Source organism: Cariama cristata, unplaced genomic scaffold (assembly GCF_000690535.1).
Source record: "Cariama cristata isolate BGI_N322 unplaced genomic scaffold, ASM69053v1 scaffold42439, whole genome shotgun sequence".
In the NCBI taxonomy this organism is placed as follows: domain Eukaryota; kingdom Metazoa; phylum Chordata; class Aves; order Cariamiformes; family Cariamidae; genus Cariama; species Cariama cristata.
The window spans coordinates 8,166-26,415 of NW_009638242.1; the positions used below are offsets into that span (position 1 = coordinate 8,166).

The 18,250-nt window shown below is 44.5% G+C and overlaps 1 protein-coding gene across 1 annotated transcript; it reads left to right on the plus strand.

Annotated features, from left to right (window-relative positions):
* Positions 1-56: 56 nt before the first annotated feature.
* HNF1A (HNF1 homeobox A) lies at positions 57-15,271 on the plus strand. Its single transcript, XM_009708636.1, has 10 exons — positions 57-391; positions 7,407-7,606; positions 8,497-8,683; positions 9,003-9,241; positions 10,058-10,215; positions 11,994-12,195; positions 13,521-13,712; positions 13,990-14,111; positions 14,405-14,546; positions 15,144-15,271. Exons 1-10 carry the CDS (start codon positions 57-59, stop codon positions 15,269-15,271), a joined length of 1,905 nt encoding a protein of 634 aa, XP_009706938.1.
* Positions 15,272-18,250: the final 2,979 nt, after the last annotated feature.

The following is an 18,250-nucleotide window of genomic DNA, read 5'->3' on the forward strand; positions in this document are numbered from 1 at the left end:
AAGCTGAAAGCAGGATAACCCATAATTTAAAGCCAAGAGACGCCAGCCTGAAGACCATGGTCTCGAAGCTGAGTCATCTTCAAGTGGAGCTGCTGGGCGCGCTGCTGGAGTCGGGGCTAACCAAGGAGACCCTGATCAAGGCGCTGAGCGAAGTGGAACCCTACGTGCTCCAGAGCGAAAGTCAGCGCGCTATCAATGCCCTCCAGACAGAGAAAGGAGAACCCTGTCCCAACATCCCCAACCTCCCCAACGGAATGGGGGAGTCCAGGTTATCGGAAGATGAAACCTCTGATGACGGGGAAGAATTTACCCCTCCAATAATGAAGGAGCTGGAAAACTTGAGCCCTGAGGAGGCTGCTCACCAGAAGGCTGTGGTGGAAAGACTATTACAGTAAGGACAGATTTGCTGCTCCTCTTTGCTGCTTTCTTGCACTCTCCCTCTAAATCTCTTTTCCTTTCCCCTTCCGCTCAGTGTCCCTGGTGTTCGCAGTTGATCTAGCTACACGGAGACAGTCTTCACCCAGGCCAGGACTAGCAGCCCCCAAACACCCCCAAATTATTTACAAATGCTCAATCTTTCCTTTCATCTCACTTGAAGTGCATGAAGGGAGCCATGGAGCCCGATTACATGTCTGACATGCTTATATCATCAGGCTTCCGAATAGTCTGAGGCCCATACAAATGGCATCTCTCTGACCAAGTGTTAGGTTTTAGGATTTAAGTTTTTAATAGGATTCACAATTTCAGGCATCAGGAAAGGGGGGGGGGGGGGGGGGGAGGAAAAAAAAATCTGGTCATTCTGGTCACTCTTAGCTGGTGCTGTATTTCCTTGAGGGTGTACGGTAAAGTGAAGTTCTAATGTTTCCCTGCTATATTTAAGGAGATTAACATTGTTAATTTCACTGGGTTTTGCTATAGATTATCGGCCAAAGACAAACCAAGAGAACTTGTTCTTGTCATTCTTGTGAGTGCAAAGTTCTCCTGACTTCAGTGGAGGTTTTTCTTGTAGAAAGAGCACACAAATACGTGCAGATGTTAAAACTTGGGCAGAACACTGCTTCTACCATCTAGTGCCTGTCACAACTACAAAGTCCACATGCAGCAACGATTACAGGTTTTACTGCCACACAAATCTGCCTTTGCATACAAGCATTTTCGAGATCAAAAGACAGGAAAAGTTCCCTGAACCAATAAGCCCCCCAACAGACTCGGAGAAACATTCACCAGGATTCCCATTTGGGATTCTTGCTGAGACACAATTCCCATGGGCGACCTAAGAGGTCTGTCCAAGCAAGGATCCAGTCCATCCAACCTATCTATTGCAACAGAACCAGATTCTTGCCCATCTGTTTTGGGGGTATTTTGAAATGGCAAGCTGATAGAAGACAAAAAGATGCAGCAATATCCTACACTTAAAATCTTCACTAAAAGTAAAATCCATCTAGAGAATTTCTCAGGCTTTCCGATCACTGCAAAGGAAATTAACATAAAATGTAACAAGAAGCAAACATCAAATCCCACCACAAAAGGGCAGAGCTACAAAAACAGCATGACGAGAGTTAGCATTCACTGTAAATACTTTGGAGAAGAAAGCTCCCTGGCAGATTGGGGACTCTGCAGTACCCAACAGAGGAAAATTCACTGGATCAGCGCTTACCTGGGTGGGGAAAGCATTCCCAGTAATTCAGTCTTCTTTCTGGCCCAGTACGTCTCTCATCCCTTCCCCACTTCCAGCTGTCACATCTTTTAGTCTCCTCTGTTTCCTTTACCTCTTTCCCATTCTTTTTACATATTTCCCTTCTCTCCTCACTTTTGTGCTGTTCCTCCCATTTTGCTGTCTTCTTGGCTAATTCTCTCTCTCTCCTTTCGACTCTTTTTCTTCCCCTCATCCTCGTCTCCTTCTCATCTTCCTGAGTCTGCGTACAGGTCTTGGGGTAGCTTGAGCCCAGTGGCACCGGGCGGGCCCTGGCTAGTTACTAATTATCCAATGGATTTATTATTTCTCTTTTGTCTTATAAATTTATAGATGAGAAGACCCTGATAAGCTTTTTGATCATTAACTTCCGATGGTTTATCAGGTGTCTCACCACAAAGGAAGCAATGGAAGCTGAAGAAGAGCACCTGGCTTTGTCACATTTTCTGTAATGAATGGGTGAAGCAGGACTGAAGTGCCATCTGCTGTGATCTAAGAACAGACACACGGATGGAGCGAATTCCTTCCTGCCACCCTCACTTCAGCATGAATTCTGGTTTCTGATCCTCCCTGCCTTTCTAGGAACTTGCTGCCAGTCTTTCCTGTGCTTGCTACCAGCCTCAGCACAACAGTCTTACCTCTCTTGCAAACCTGTGACATTAATGCTTTCCAATGAACAGTCTCACCTCTCTCTCTAGACAGTCAGTTGAGCAGCATTCCCATTTTACAAAGGGGAACTGGGGTACAGAGAGAGATTCTGCGACCTGCCTAAAACCCTAAGAGAGCACAGAGAGGACTGGGCAAGAACAAGGATCTCCTAAGCCTCGTAGTCGGTCTTAATTGCAAAGCTTTATTCTGAAACATCAGACTTTTCTTTCATTAGTTCCCCGTATCACAGGATAGAGCAATTCACTTCAGCTGTTGAGGACAGTATGAGGGGACCAGAAGCCTCAGTTTCGGCAAAAAATTACGAGTATGCTTACGGAGGAATTGAATACATCAAAATTAGTCAAGGTAAAATGAAAATAGGAGGAAGTCTGTATTGACATGTTTCAAATTCCTGGTCAAAGATTAAAAAAAAAAAGCAACCATATGTCAGAGAATCTATTCAAAGCATCTGAACCAGTATCAGGGTTTGATAATATGTAAGCAGTTGTTACCTACTAATGAACTTTGTTTTTAAGAACAAACCTGTCTATTAATAGATGCCTAAAGGTAATGTCCTTAAAATAGTACTATAAGTGTTGTAAGACAGGGCAGAACAGTCTATAATAGAAATTACTCCCAGCAGTAGATAAAAGGCAGGCAGGCAAGAATCTCCATGCCCAGGGATTCCCAGTAAAACTTCAATGCTTGCAAAGCTATTTCAGCATCTACACAAGGATTTCAAACCCTTCAGGCAGAAGCCTCTTTGGGCATTACTAACAATTCCTGTAGACCACATTTTAACAGAGAGATCGACTTGTGGGCAGCTATTAGTGATACAAGAAAGTCTTTGTGGTAACTGCAGCCATTGCTCATAAAGTAGAATCAGGAAAGTGTCCGTTGCTAGGCTTTCCAGGAGCTGGAAAGGAAAAAAAATGACAGCACCAAGAGACCAAATGTCCTCACAGCACCACTAAAGTTGAACCCACAGTTTGGAAAGCACTAGTCAAAGCTGAGTAAAACAGGATGTAGATAAGATACATCCACATGACTGGGTGCACCTGTGGGTATTGATTAGATTTTGTCCCTACAGAAAAAAATGCTAAAGGCAGTTCAGACAAAGGTTTCTCCAGTGAGGAATTAATGTAATTTAATTTTGTCCCTTAATCTGTCTCACTAATCTTCCATGGATTTACAGATTGAATAAAAACATTCTTTCCATATCACTCCATACAGAAAACAAATTGCATCTATGATAAAGAATAACTCAGTATGGAGATAGAGCTCTGTGGAGTAATTCCCAGCTATTCCCCAGAGTAGAAAGCAAGAGAGAGGCTACCTTAGGGGAAGAGGCAGATCATAGTACCACAGGTACAGCACATGGAGAGGTATAGCATCAATTCACTTGTAGGGCAAGGGGTGAAATTCCATTAGGAAAGAGAGAGATTGAGATAAGCAACAGATTTCCCCTGAAAGCAGGGATAAACGCATATTTTCCATGAGGAAAAAAAGAAAACAAAAGATATAATGATAAAGGTTCAGTCTTTTCCCCATGTAAGCAGTGTCTTAGAATGGCTCTAGCTGGGGAATCTGGAGATGAAACTGCCACACCCCTTTCATTTCCACATATAAACCAAGATGAGGCAAACCAGGCCAAGTTCAACAGAAAGGAATCCTGCGGGGATGGTCTTACCTTGCCTGCTCTCTGCCTAGCCCGGCTCCAGGCTGTGCACTGACATCAGTGAGGGTTGTCTAGCAGGCTCCAGAGGAGAGGGCCAGGGGATGGTCCTGAGTACTTCACAGCTCTGAACCTCTGTTTAAGCAAGATCTGGTCCAAAGCAGCAATTCAGAACCCACCTCAGGGAAACGAAGGCTTCTCTTGCCTGAGAATCTGAGAACAGGAAAGAAGGAAAGGAAAGACAGAGAGAATGAGGAAGAGGAGGGGGGGGGGAAGGAACAAAGGAAAAAGAAAGAGAAAAGTCAGGAAGAGTGAAGGAGAGAGAAGGTCCCCTGAATGTTACATCTCCGGGTCTCTGGAATGGGTTTTCTTTAATGCTGTTAGCTTGTTGTTAAGCAAGTTGTTAACTTGATATTTACTTTCCATTTAAATTTGAGATGTTGCTATAAATTATCAACCAGCCTCTTGTTCCCTTTGAGTTTATAACTAACTACCTGGGTTACTTATTGTTCAGGTAACAAAAGGGAGGTGAAAACGCCCTTAAAATGTGACCTCAGAACTAAGAAAGTGGGATGCTGGCACGGAGAGAGGACCCAGACCCCTTGACTGAGATGAGCCAGGGAGAGGGGCTATGCTCAGACAGCAATAAGCAACTGGCAGCAGGACAGCAAGACTTAGGAAGAAGTAAAAACTAACTGTGTGCGAAGAATTTGGAGACAGGGATTAGATATTGGAGAACAAGAGAAGACTGGGGAGATGGCTTGTATCTGAGGAGAAAGGGAAACTAAAAAACACAAAACAGGCTTGGAGATAGAGGAGATCTTGGGCAAGGCAGACCCATTTCTGAAGTTCTGACTTACCGAAGCAATGGAGATTGTAGTGCAACTACAAACAGGAGAACTAGGTTTAGGCTGAAATTCTACCCTCTGACAGTCAATGACAGTATTACCGCCAGTGAAAGAGCAAAGGTTTCAACTTATGATGTCTTAGTCAATGATGAAGGCTCTGCAGGTGGAACCATGTATTTGGGCAACGGTTCATGTGAGGGTTCAGGTGACCAACTGCCATCCCTTGTCCTGTGATGTGGCCTTGGGCCTAAAGGAATTGCTGCATCGATATTACAGCTTGTGCTTTGACAATGTACAGAGAAGCTAAGATTTCATACAACTGTCCTATGAAATCATACTGTACTAAGATTCCCCTGCACTGTTTTGCCTCACAAAGCTGCCTGCTTTGTCTCAAAAAAGAGACAGAAAAACCACAGGGCTTTAACTGCTGTGAGAAGAGACTCACAGATAGTTCCTGCTTTATTCCTACCACAAAGAAGTGAGGATCACGACAGGGGAGACAAAAGTGACTCATGATTGGGGTACAAGAAGGAAACCAACGTGTAACAGAGGTTTCCATCAGTGGTAACACAATCCTTCCTCTTCCCATCTGAGCCAGAACTCAAATCTAAGGGACCAGAGGTTCCAAGTCAGAGCCTTTTCTCCTTTGAATAGGGACTTGTATAATGAATTCAGGGCACAGGTGCTGGCTAGACTATCACAAACACGAATGGAGGAGACTGGTCCTTGTTTTGGACAGCAGGAGGAGAAAAAAGAAAAACAACACACTGAGGAAAGGAAAGCTTTCCTAAGCTCAGCCCATTTTGAGGCTTTTGAAAGCCAAAGATGGTTAAGGGAAGAAGCTAGAACACAGAAGCCTCTATAGCAAGTGTCCCATTGTAAAAGAGAAACAAATGTTCCTATTTTAAGCAAGCAGGTTCTTCAGAAAGCTGTAACTGACACTGTTTCTGTCACACTTTAACTGCAGCGGGGCTTGCTCCTTGGACTATGCAGCCCCTGGGAGCGAGGCTGCAGGGGAACAGAGATAAGGGTGTTTGCACTGAGAGAACAGGTGTGGACTTTGTCCTCCTTATCACTTTGCAGCCTCTGGTAACCTCCCGAGTCAACAAAGCGATGAACAGTACAGTTGTTGCCTGTTGCTCAGACCTGTGTGTTCTTGTGACAGTTTCTGCACAATCCTAGGTACCTTCCCCCCCCCCCATTGCTCCTTTAATGCTGGTGTTGGATACCAGAGTATTTCTACAGCATACAAACCATTTCCACCAGACAGTTCACATAAAAAGCACAGAAGGATGCTCTCCGTTAAAAGTGAACCAGAGGCTTTTCTGTAGAGAGGCTCCTGTACTGGTTGGATCTAGGCTGCCTGGTTTCACATCTTTATTTTTACTGTGATTTTCAGCTCTGGTGAAATCAATACACATAACAACGTCACAGTCATGTTTTGTCTATTTTCCTTAGGAAACCTTCATGGATATTCTGATTTGAGATCCTAAAAAACAGAGATTCACATTCATTATGAAATCCCAAATCAGATTAGCTTCTCAGGTTTGGGAGCAGGTCTCAAACAGGTCTATTCCCTCAGCTGTTACCCCAAAGGAGGGTGGCGATAAGAGGAATTAGTGGTTTGCCTCTTGTTCTTTATTGCATTTAGAAGTTTTGAGTGGATCTAGATATGAATCGGTGTGTTTGAATAACATGTAGCAGGTGTGCAAGAACATAATCCTGGATGGCTTGGTGTATACATATGCATACATAGCTGTCATGTCACAGTATAACGACAGCCTGTTTTCATTTCCTGAATCACTGCAAGGCAACCCAGCCTGGCCCAGAATCAGGGCATGAGCTAGGTCCAGCCTAACACCACAGCGAATCTGTCTTGGAAAATCAAGTACACCTACCCAAAGCACCTATGCCTTAAAGAAAGGGGGATAGAGAAGAAAAGTCACATAGGGAAAGGGAAGAAAGAGGTCAACTCTGAAAAGAGATCTGTAGTCATATGAATACTGAAATGCAACATCACTTCCCTCCTCATACCCTTTCTCACTAGCAGCAAAAATGCCTTACATTCACATTACTTTCCAGCAGAAAGGTCCTTTCCTTGCTCACGTCACTGGTCAGCACTTTGTCACTTACAGATGACAACTGCCTAGACAGAACAGCCCAAAACGTTGTATGCAAGTGAGTACAGACAGCAAAGAGTATGGCCATGGATTGGGAAATTCCCTTGATAACCAAAGACTCCCCTTCAAGGGAGACCAAAGCACCTACAGAGAACAGTTTAAAGGAAGCTATTGCCACGTCTTTTGCACTTCATTTCTAATACCATGCAGTTCTTACCCTGATGCAGAGTCAAAACTGAACAAGGTACCACACCGAGGAACAGCTTTCCCTTAGGCAGCCAGTGGCCTCACTAAACGCGATGGTGACAACCGACATGCAAGGTGCACCTCAGGAGGTACCAGCGCACTTCCTTGGAATCCAGGTCTGCTGAATGCAGGTGTTGGATCTCTCTCTCCTGAGAACTGTTTTCTGCTCCTTCCAGAGAGGATCCCTGGCGAGTGGCAAAGATGGTGAAATCCTACCTCCAGCAGCACAACATCCCTCAGCGTGAGGTGGTGGACACTACTGGTCTGAACCAATCTCACCTCTCGCAACACCTCAACAAGGGCACTCCCATGAAGACCCAAAAAAGGGCAGCGCTCTACACCTGGTACGTCCGCAAGCAGCGAGAGGTGGCCCAGCGTAAGTATGGCAACAACTGTTCTCCTGTCTCAATTTCATAAAGGCCTCTGCTCTCCCTTGCTAATCCTTACTCCCTATTTTTATCACGGAAAAATGGAAGGAAAAGTCACTTTTAGCAGGAAGTTTGGAGAAGTCTAGGTCAGTATTGAGAGGTGAGGTGAATCAAACAGTACATGGAAAAACCCTCCCTCATGAAGCAGCCTGCATTCACCCACTGCACCCTCCGTTTGGCTAAAGAGAAACAAACTAATACACTCCATTCGCAATTAGAGTTCTACATCCATCCCTAGACTAAAGCAGCACAGTGGACAGATGACAGAATTTCTGCCTGAGAACTACGCTTTTGCAATTTCAGCTAAAGCAACAGTTCCTCTAGCTTCAAAAAGCAGTAGGCTGCTGTACTCACTGTGAAAAACCGCTGTGGGCTATCACCTCATGCCCTCGAAGCCCCTTCATTACATGCACCCACTGGGAACCCATCTCTGCAGCATGCACTTCCACATTCATGAGCCTGTCTGAAATCTGTCTTAATTTTGTGTTGGTGGGGTCCAAGTAAAATGAGACATTTAGCCTTTGGATGGTTTTGGAAAGCAGGACTCCAGTCATACTTAACTCTAAGCTCAGCTGCATTTTCTTTCACTACTCCAAGGTGGGAGCAGAGATGCAATGCATGCAAGAGAAAGGACAGGTAAATATGGTCCTGCTAGGAACATCTTATCAGTTTTAGCAGGTCATGGAATTTTATTTCCATCCCATTTAGATTCAACCCTCTGTCTTGTATGAGATATTCTCCAAGGGTAGGCTGCATTGGGCCTGCTAGGTTCCCAAATAGATGGAACTATTGGAAATGCTTCCAGAAAGCAAATTCCCTTGCCCCTTTGTGCCTGCAGAATTCACACATGCTGGTCAGGGTATCCTGACAGAGGAGCCCATGGGAGATGACCTGCCCACCAAGAAGGGAAGAAGAAACCGCTTTAAGTGGGGTCCTGCCTCACAACAGATCCTGTTCCAAGCCTATGAGAGACAGAAAAACCCCAGCAAAGAAGAGAGAGAGGCACTGGTGGAAGAGTGCAACAGGTAAAGATGGGTGCCTGGCTTTGAGGAAGAGGGGCACAGCAGGGCCTCCGTGTGTTCCTGGTGTTTGCTAGCAGCTCTGAGAGGCAGGCTAACAGTACAGCAGTGGATGTCACCACTGACACCAGCCACGCTTGAATGAAATGCCACAACTGAGCATTCACTGTCCACAAAGGATCAGTAATGCCTCATGTCTTGCCATACCTGGCAGGATCCTTCCACACAGTGTGCCAGACCATAGCCACTTCAGGGCTGCGCACTTACTCTGTCTCTCTGACTAAGCCCAGCTCAGCGAGGCTCTTCTTGTGCTTTCCCCCAACAGAGCCGAGTGTATTCAGAGAGGTGTTTCCCCATCTCAGGCCCAGGGACTGGGCTCGAACCTAGTGACAGAGGTCAGAGTTTACAACTGGTTTGCCAACCGCAGGAAGGAGGAGGCTTTCCGGCACAAGCTGGCCATGGACACCTTCAGCGGACCACAGCCCACCTCTGCTCCCCCTCTAACTCCTCACAACTCTTCCTCCCTCCAGCCACCATCTGCTCTCTCACCCAGCAAAGTTCACGGTAAGAAACAACCAGAGGGAGATCTGAAAGAGGCATGGGTGAACATACCCAAACTCAGTCACCAAAACTATTTCCCAAGTCCACCCCTTTAGGAGGTGAAACTACAGACAGAAAAAGCAGACTTGCTACAAGAGAAGAGCACCGGTGACAAAGAGACCATGTCTCTGAGTGAGGAGAGTGGCTAGAATAGCAAGGGTGACAAACTTCAGTAACAAAACTTTCAGCCAAATCTCCTCACTTACTCTTTGACACCCTGCACTCCCTCACGGCTGGCAGGCAGTAATCCCTTTTCAAGGAGTCATCCACTGGCTGCCATCACAAGTCAGTTCTGTATTCTTTCACTCATGTACGTGCCTCCTTCTCTTTCCAATACGTATCAGCACCATCAGACTCCGTGACTGAGTTTTCAGGCATCAGGAAAGGTCATTCATTCTCCATCCAAAAAGAGCAGAGCTTTTTCAGCTTCACAGGCCAGAGCTGGTAAATGCTCTCACTCTGGGAAGAGATGATCTCATCGAGACTCTCTCCTCTCTACACTCACATCCAGAAGCGTGGTTTCTAGTGAATCCTGCTTGCTCCCTGCAGCACACACAGCCGTACTTTAAAGTCAGTATCTAAGGAAGCAGCTGCACCAAGTTACAGAGGAAAGCCAGGGCAGGGTGGCAAGAATGCCTGTTCTGGTTCTCCTACTACCCACCTTGTCTCTGCCTCAAACATCTAAAGGCAAGTGCCTGCCAAAGAAATGGAATTTAATCCTTGCCAAAGTTTCTCAGTTTCTCAGTTCTGACAACCAGTTTCCCTCCTGTTGTGATGCAGGAGTGAGGTACAACCAGCAGCCAGCCAGCGAGGCAGAGTCCTCCAGCAGCAACCACCATGGGAACAGCTCCATGGTGACCACCCAAACCATCCTGCATCAGGTTTCTCCCCCTGGACTGGAGCCCAGCCAGAACCTACTGAGCACAGACACTAAGCTGGTAAGTGATGTGTACTTAAGTTCCAGTGACTGGAGGACATCAGGTCCTGTGCCTGTGGTCATAATATGGACTATTCGGAAGTAGTTTTTTCTAGAATACTCTTAAAACCACCTTCTTATACAGCTACTACATAGCCAGTTTGCACTGACATGAGCAGTCCTGAGATACACGTGCCCTCTAGACTGCTGGTGAGGGTGAGTATTAGAGCATGAAAGCAAGAAGTATAGCCGTTTCCTTACAATCAATCAAAACAGTCTATTCTGAAAAAACAGAGCTGAAGGTATGACATGATCCCCTTCCTCCCAGGAAACCCCGTTCTCTCCTCCTTTCCCCAGTGAGATTCTCATCTCACCTCCAACTCTCATTTGAACTCTACACATCTCAAGACAGTTGATCAGACACCAATGGGATTAACAGAACAGAGACCCATACTTACATCTATCTTACCTGTACAAATTAAGCCCAACAACCTGTATGCAGCACATACCATTGAGACACGTACCGCATACCTAGATTGTAGCAATCTGCCTTCTCGAAGCAAATCTCCTTTTGAGATTTAACTACACCTTTTCCCACATAATGAGCACTGAAGCACTAGAACTACATGACTGATCGTTTTCAGTTTGCACATGTTCCCTTGGTTACAGGGAAAGTTGGCAGAAGTCTGCAGTAGTGCATATTGGCCTGAGGCAAACTTAAGTTCACTATGAATGAGTACAATTTAAATCTCATCAGTCACTCATTTTGCTGGCTTTCTGGTCTCTTCCTGAAGAAAAAAAGTCTTTCACAAGGTGCTGAAAATCTTCTAGAGCTGTCTTCTAAAATTGATATCAAGGTGCTTTGTCCCACTGTTTAACTTGTTGGTGCTTACTCTTACCAGAGATTCATTACAGATTTTTGTCTGAGGGGAAGAAAAAAAAAAGTATAATATAAAGCACTGAACTTTCTCTATCAGCCAAATTATTAGAATGCTTTTTTGCTGTTCCACAGCACTTCAACTACAGGTCTCTAAAGGGCCTTGCAAACTCAAAACCCCATTAGAGCATAGACACAGGTTACATGGTTCATTTTAGAGACTGAGAAAACAGGTTGTTAAATTTCTCAATGACTCAAGGACAGACTGAATCAGCAAGACACACAAGCACAGAACAGTCCTGTTCTAAGAGGTACTTTTCCTCTCTAACAGCAGGGAACTGCCAGGTAATGTGGCCTGAAGAATATACTGTATGAGAAAAAGTCTAAGGAAACTTTTCAGCAACTCCTTTAAAATCTCAATCTGAAAACTCACTGGCCACTAAAAGACACTTGCTGGGAGAAAGGGAAGTTACAAGCATTGCTTAGAGGAAAAGGTGAACAAGAAAAGTGGAACTCCTGGACTCTGTGTTTAACTCTGCAGCTAAAATTACTATGTAAAATTACCTGAGCCTCTTAATTTCTCTGAACATCATCTTCTACAGATGATGTTGTAAAACAGAAGATAAACTTTCCCTGTAGAGAATACAGCAGGACTAATCTCATTCTTGTTTGTAAAACCCTTATGATTTCTTAAATGTGAAAGGACTAAAACAGCAAGTATTTACTCTTAGTATTTCAACAGCTGACCTTTGCTAGTTAATTGATGAGCACCAGCAAGCTGCAGACAAGCAAATGTGAAGTCTTTCTAGTTAGCAAGGAGTCAGAGCAAGCAGGAAGAGGTAGCAGGACGTTCATCACAGCTTTGGGACTCGCCATACTCAACTTGCTGCAGATGGCATTTTCACGGTCCTCCTTTCTCACAGGTCTCGGCTCCTGGAGGAACGCTCCCTCCTGTCAGCACCCTGACTGCCTTGCACAGCCTAGAGCAAAATCCACATGCACTGAGCCAGCAAACTCAGAACCTTATCATGGCATCACTGCCAGGTGTTATGGCAATTGGAGCTGGTGAGACCTCATCCCTAGCACCAGCATTCACCAACACAGGTACCTCCACTCTGGTGATAGGTGAGTAGTGTTCTGTAATGACTCTGCTTATCAGGATTCAGATAAAGAGCTACCTGTAATTATTAGAACTACCTGCCTCATTTTCAGAGACAGAAGCACTAAGGTGGCAGTGATATGCACCTGGGGAGATTGTCACAAACACTAAGGATGTTCAGCAGCACTATTTGCAAGCACCAATGGAATTAACAGACAGATGTTCCTTATTCATGTTAGAATTAAGTTACACACAAACCCACATCTTAAGAGCAAGGGACTTTTGCAATCTATTGCTATGCCAATGTTTTGTTTTGCTGCTCTGCATCTTCCCAAATATAAATGTAATACTTCCTTAAAACTACGAAAATTGAAGCATGTTCAATTGAAAGACAAAACATCCTGTTCTACTTCCTGCAAAGAGCAGCATATGCCTTTGGAATCCACAGCAGTAATTACTATTTTTTTGTATTTTTCACTTTGACAGCTTTTCTGGAGTTGTATGAGATCTTTCATTCCAAGACTAGTCTACTGCCAAAGTGCATCTCATTAGATAAAGGAAAATAAAATGTATACTCTCCTCTTACACTTTCTTCCCAGGAAGAAAGAGGCCTTATTTTGTTCCATGGTGACAGCTGTGAACTAATTTCTGTTTCCTCCTTTATACCCGAGATTATGATATAGATTCTAATTCTGTGCCAACAACAGCAACAAAAAGCCCACCAAACAGTTAAAGATTTCCACGAAGTGGAAACCTCTCAGTGCTTGAGAGACTTGCTGATTTACAGGAACAGTCTTGACAGTTGTGGGAAATCGATAGTAATGTGTGAAACCTTCTACCTCTTTCTCACTGGTACAAACTCCATAACTTGGCAGCCCAAGGAAAATGAGCTTAAAGTCCATTCTCTGTGGCTGGACAGCTACAGCATAGTTCTCTCTGTTGCCAATAGTTTCATAAAAAAAAGAATAAAATGAACTGGATACTGAAATGACGCTCTGAATTTACTTCTGAGCAAGGCCTCCCCAGTGGAACTCTGTATCAGATTAACACTAAAGTGGAAAATTATCCATACTGGTACACAAGGATGTACACAGGAACAAACCCTGGAAATCAGAAGTGGTTTTATGGTACCTGTCTGCGTTGTACATTCTGAACGCTCCCACTTCGTTTTCACAGGCTGAAATCGATTCTTAATCACAAATAACAAACAGAACACTTGAAAAGCAGGATCCAAAAAATCACCCTGCAGTGACAGGCCTGCCATGACGACCATTTCAGATGCCCCTACTGCAGAGCAGCCACACTCCTCCCATAGTGTGCGACACTACAGTCATCAGTCCTTGTTTTTCAGGCCTGGCCTCAACCCAGCCCCAGAGCGTACCTGTAATAAACAGCATGGGGAGCAGCCTCACTACCCTGCAGCCCGTCCAGTTCTCCCAGCAACTGCACCCATCCTACCAGCAGCCCCTCATGCAGCAAGTCCAGAGCCACATCAACCAGAGCCCCTTCATGGCTACCATGGCCCAGATACAGAACCCTCACGGTAAGAATGTGAACTCATTTGCTCAAGCAAACAAACAAAAAAAAGACTCTATTCTGGAACATTTGCTGGGTCCTTGGGCTTGCAGCACTCTATTTTCTTCTATTGTTGTTGCTCTAATTACAAAAGTATTTTTCTATTGCATTCATCTCACTGTCCCTCCACTCCCACCGTTTCAGAGACAGACAGCAGGTCCACATGCATGAGGAGAACAACTCAGCCAAACTGGCCTCATGCAAAGCTCCAACATCCACGTGATCTTGTTTTCTTTCATGCACAGCTCTCTACGGCCCCAAGTCTGAAGTGGCCCAATACACACATACAGGCCTCTTACCACAAACCATGGTGATAACAGATACAGCCAATCTCAGCGCCCTGACTAACCTGACACCAACTAAACAGGTAACAGCTTTTAGCACATGCCTTTGTTCCCCCCCTTAGAATTGCACCAGTCTGCAGGTAGCTCCTTGCTTGTCAAAGTTTTTGGGTGTGTGGTCTATACCATCCCAGGAGGATGGCCTTTCTTATCTCCTCGCCTTGCTGGTACCAGCTGCAATATTGGAGGCATTAGAGCAAGCTCTTCACTGCATCATCAAGGAGGATTTCATCTCCTTGGAAACAGCACCTGCTCACTCTTCTCTGTGCCTGTTAGAAAGGATGTAGAAACCAGGCACTGTTAACTTTCTTTTCTCTAGGCATTCACATCTGACTCAGAGACTCACACAGAGTCTGGGATGCATACACCAGTGTCACAGGCGTCAACGATACATTTACAGAACCAAGACACAACCATCCAGCACCTTCAGCCAGGCCCTCGCCTCACCTCAAGCCCTGCTGGTAAGGGCAGCAGCCACTATTATCTTAAACCACGTATTGCCTGGTTTCTCTTGCCAACACTGTAAAACCTGGTTAGAAAATGGTAACTGGGGCTCACGATTCTCTAAGAGGGTTCTACCAGTGTCTTGGGGGGTTTGAAAAGCTGGTACAAGGAAAAGATTCAGAGCACAGCATGTATAAGTCCAGACTGCGGAACTGGGAGCCGTCTTCAGACTCTAGAGAGGAAAATAACCTTAAAAATATTGACAAAATCAGTGCCCATAAGTATCCAGTCCAGTGGGCAGTTTTCAGGGCTGAAAAGCCCAAGACTCCCTCATGAAAAGACTCCAGTTGGATCTTCCTAGTTCTGAGAGAAAAACTAGGACATTAACAATCAACTAGAATCCTCAAAACTGAACTCTCTGAAGGTTGTCGCCCTCAATGTTTTCAGGCTAGCTGTGGACTTAAGCTAGGTATATAATGACACACAAAGCAGAAAAAGAAGTTAAGCCCCTATGCCAGGAGAGCTCAATCATGCTGGAAATGTGAGTGTGTGCAGACATGATAAAGGGACTGTAGTGAGAATTTGTACTGAACTTCTGCTTCTGCCTTTGACAGTGTCCTCCAGCAGCCTGGTGCTGTACCAAAGCTCTGACTCCACCAACAGCCACAGTCAGCTGCTGCCATCCACTCACAATGTCATCGAGACCTTCATCTCCACACAGATGGCATCCTCCACCCAGTAATCAAGACAACTAGCTGAAGGGTGACTGCCATGACCAACCTGTCAGGTGCAACTCCAACTGTGTTTGCCATCCTGTCACCACTGCCTTCCATGGGAAGGAAAGGCTGCTGTGCTCAGCCGACCTCCAGCCCCCACTGCCTTGTACAAATCCCTTACTCAGCTGCCTCCATGAGAGAAGATGTCTCAGGCTCAAGAAAGAAACCGTGCAAAGATGATGCTGGCACTGCCAAAATCCACTGCCCCCAAAAACCCCAAGCAAACCCAAACCCCACAAGCCAGCCCAGAACAACCAGACCTCTTTTTGTGGCTGCCCAAGAAGGAATCCCATCAAGATAGAGATCCAAACGCAATATGGTAAAAATGCCAGGGCATGGATGGGACTTTCATTCTGCTCAGCCTTCATCAAGCTGCTGGGCCTGTACAAACCTGCCAACACCAGGCTAAGCCATGCAGGAAAGAGCAAAGCTGAGCTGCCAAAGAAGGGACACCATGTTTAAAACGTGCACCTCCTTTGCCGTAAGGAAGCACCAAGGAGAACTATGAGAAATAATAGCATCTTGGAGGCAAGAGTGAGAGAACCCGGTTCCTGACTTTGCAATGAAAATCACCAAGAAACAGATTCAGGAATGGCTTGGCACAAACCTGTCAGAATTGGGATCACTGACTACAAGCTACAAATCCTTTAGTTAACTACAAAAATACCAAACATTCTCAGTTAAAAATGACCTGCTCTAAAATCACGCTATCCTAGTGGAAATGGCTTGGTTATTTTTGATATAGCTCTGCTTTGTTTTAAACGCAGAAATTAAAGTTTAACAGCAGCAAGGAGATTCCAGTTCTCTGCATTAACGATGTGGCTTCTCATGTCCTGCGCTGTGCTGAATGAGCTGGGGGATGGCATTCTCCACTCGTCCCTGACACTGCACAACACCTGGGAGGTTCCCATGCTCCACAAAGAGCAGTGGTTCCTTCAGGTGTTCTCGATAAAGATGTCAGCTTGGATTCGTTTTACAGAACACAGCTCATTCTCAGCTTCCCTGTAGGCTAGGTTCTGTAGTTCTTGATATGCAAATAATTACCCTGGAGTCCAAGAGTCTTACTTGCACTAAGTGAAGGTTTTTAGCCCTAAGGATCTACTTATATAATTCCTCTTCTAATTATTCCTCTCTTCCCTATTTACTCTCAACATTCACATCACTGATATGTCACTAGCCAGACACGAAAAAAGCCCCAATTAACATGTTTTTGTCTTTGTGACCAAAACAGAGCTATTCTTTCAACTGTGAAATGGATGAAAATCCTTGAGACTAGAACATGCTCAAGACTCTTAAAAGGTTAAGATACAAGGCAGAATTAAAAAAAAAAAACAAACCCAACAGTCAAGTCTTCAGTTATCATATCTGGAAATTTCAAAATTGCAGATGTCCATTACAGTATTTATTGATAACAGTGCTTCCTCTAGATACCATCAAAGGTTAATCTCAATAACTAGATTCTCTGAGGAATTTTATCCTAGAATTGTTTCCTAATCTCCCATGTGCATCAGTTGCAAATAGATATAACTCCCAGTTAGCATAAAAATAATCACCATAAAACAAGTCAAAAGGTAATGTTTAGACCACTATGCATTTGAAACCCCAGGTGCTAGCTTCAGTATACTGAAGTTTTAACTGCCCATAAGACAAACTAACTTCTGCTGGCACGTTCAGTTCAATTACAAGCCAATTTTCTACTTAGCTTTTCCATTTTTGGATGCCAGCTGTGTTTTCTTGATTAAAAACCAGCAAGGATCTTACAGTAGGAAAGAAAATATGTTGGATTTTCCCACGCTCAAAGAGCAACAGATCACTACTTTGGTTTCTCTAATCTGGCTTTCTGGTATCCTGAATAGGGCCAATAAATTAAAGCTAATGAAACCCAACAATCTTAAAAACAGAAGAAGAGTATTTATCCAACAACAGGTCATCTCCTGAAATACTGGGAAGTATTAACTGAAGTATAAACAGCCTAAGAGCCATACTGAAAACTACCAAACCCCACTCTTATTTCAGAGAGACAAAAGTCACAATCAACCAAAGTAAGGACTGAAACACAGTGAGTTTTACGTTAGGCTTAAGTCCTTCGTGTAGCAATTTCATAGCACTGATCACCAAGCAACTAAAGAGCCATCTTCAGCCATCTTTTCTATGCCGGGGGAGCCATCTGAATACAGCAAGAAAGCCACTGTTGTACAAAACCTGCCAGATTAGATAAGTCTAATAGTGTAGTAGAATTTAATAACAACAAACACCATGAAAAAACTATACGTGAAAAGAAATTTCAATGGACAAAAGTTGAACAGAGCTACCTATTTATAACAACCCTGAAATAAGCTCACTGCACACTGTTTATAGGCAGGGGCCCTGGAGAGGCACAGATTACAGAGGGATTAGTAACATGGCAGGATTCAACAACAGATTGTTATGATGTTCACAGGAAAAAAAAATAAGGGGGCCCTGATATCTGACAGGATGCTTTTGATAAATGAGTCTCCCACAGGCTGGAGCTATTCTTAGTAGACATCTAGGAGGAGGCAAAGAGAAAAAGGAGTTGATCACCTGTTGCCATGTAAACCAAATTCTATTAATCGTACACTTTCTCCAGGACACAAGATTTGGCTTCATGACGTGAAGGAACAGACCAGAAGGGATGCAGCTATGATTATATCCCTCTGTCACACGTCTGTGCACAGTATTTAATCCTTTTACACTAGGTCTGCATAAGCAGCAGCATAGATAACTGCTGTGCTAGAAGAACAATGTTCCCTTCCCCAAGGGACGCCAACAACGTAGGAAGTCACTTAATTAGACTCTCAGGCCACTGAGCTTTTAGAACAGAAGCTTTGCCAATTAATTTTCCCTCATCTGCAGCAACTCGTTAAGTTTTTTTTCCAGCATCCTTCATCCATCATAATCACCTGCTGTTTGCACAACAAAAAACT

Coding starts and splice junctions, on each gene's coding strand:
- HNF1A (XM_009708636.1), top strand. CDS start 57: ATGGTCTCGAAGCTGAGTCATCTTCAAGTGGAGCTGCTGGGCGCGCTG. Junction 12,196..13,520: donor TACCTCCACTCTGGTGATAG/GTGAGTAGTGTT, acceptor CTTGTTTTTCAG/GCCTGGCCTCAACCCAGCCC. Junction 13,713..13,989: donor CCAGATACAGAACCCTCACG/GTAAGAATGTGA, acceptor TTTCATGCACAG/CTCTCTACGGCCCCAAGTCT.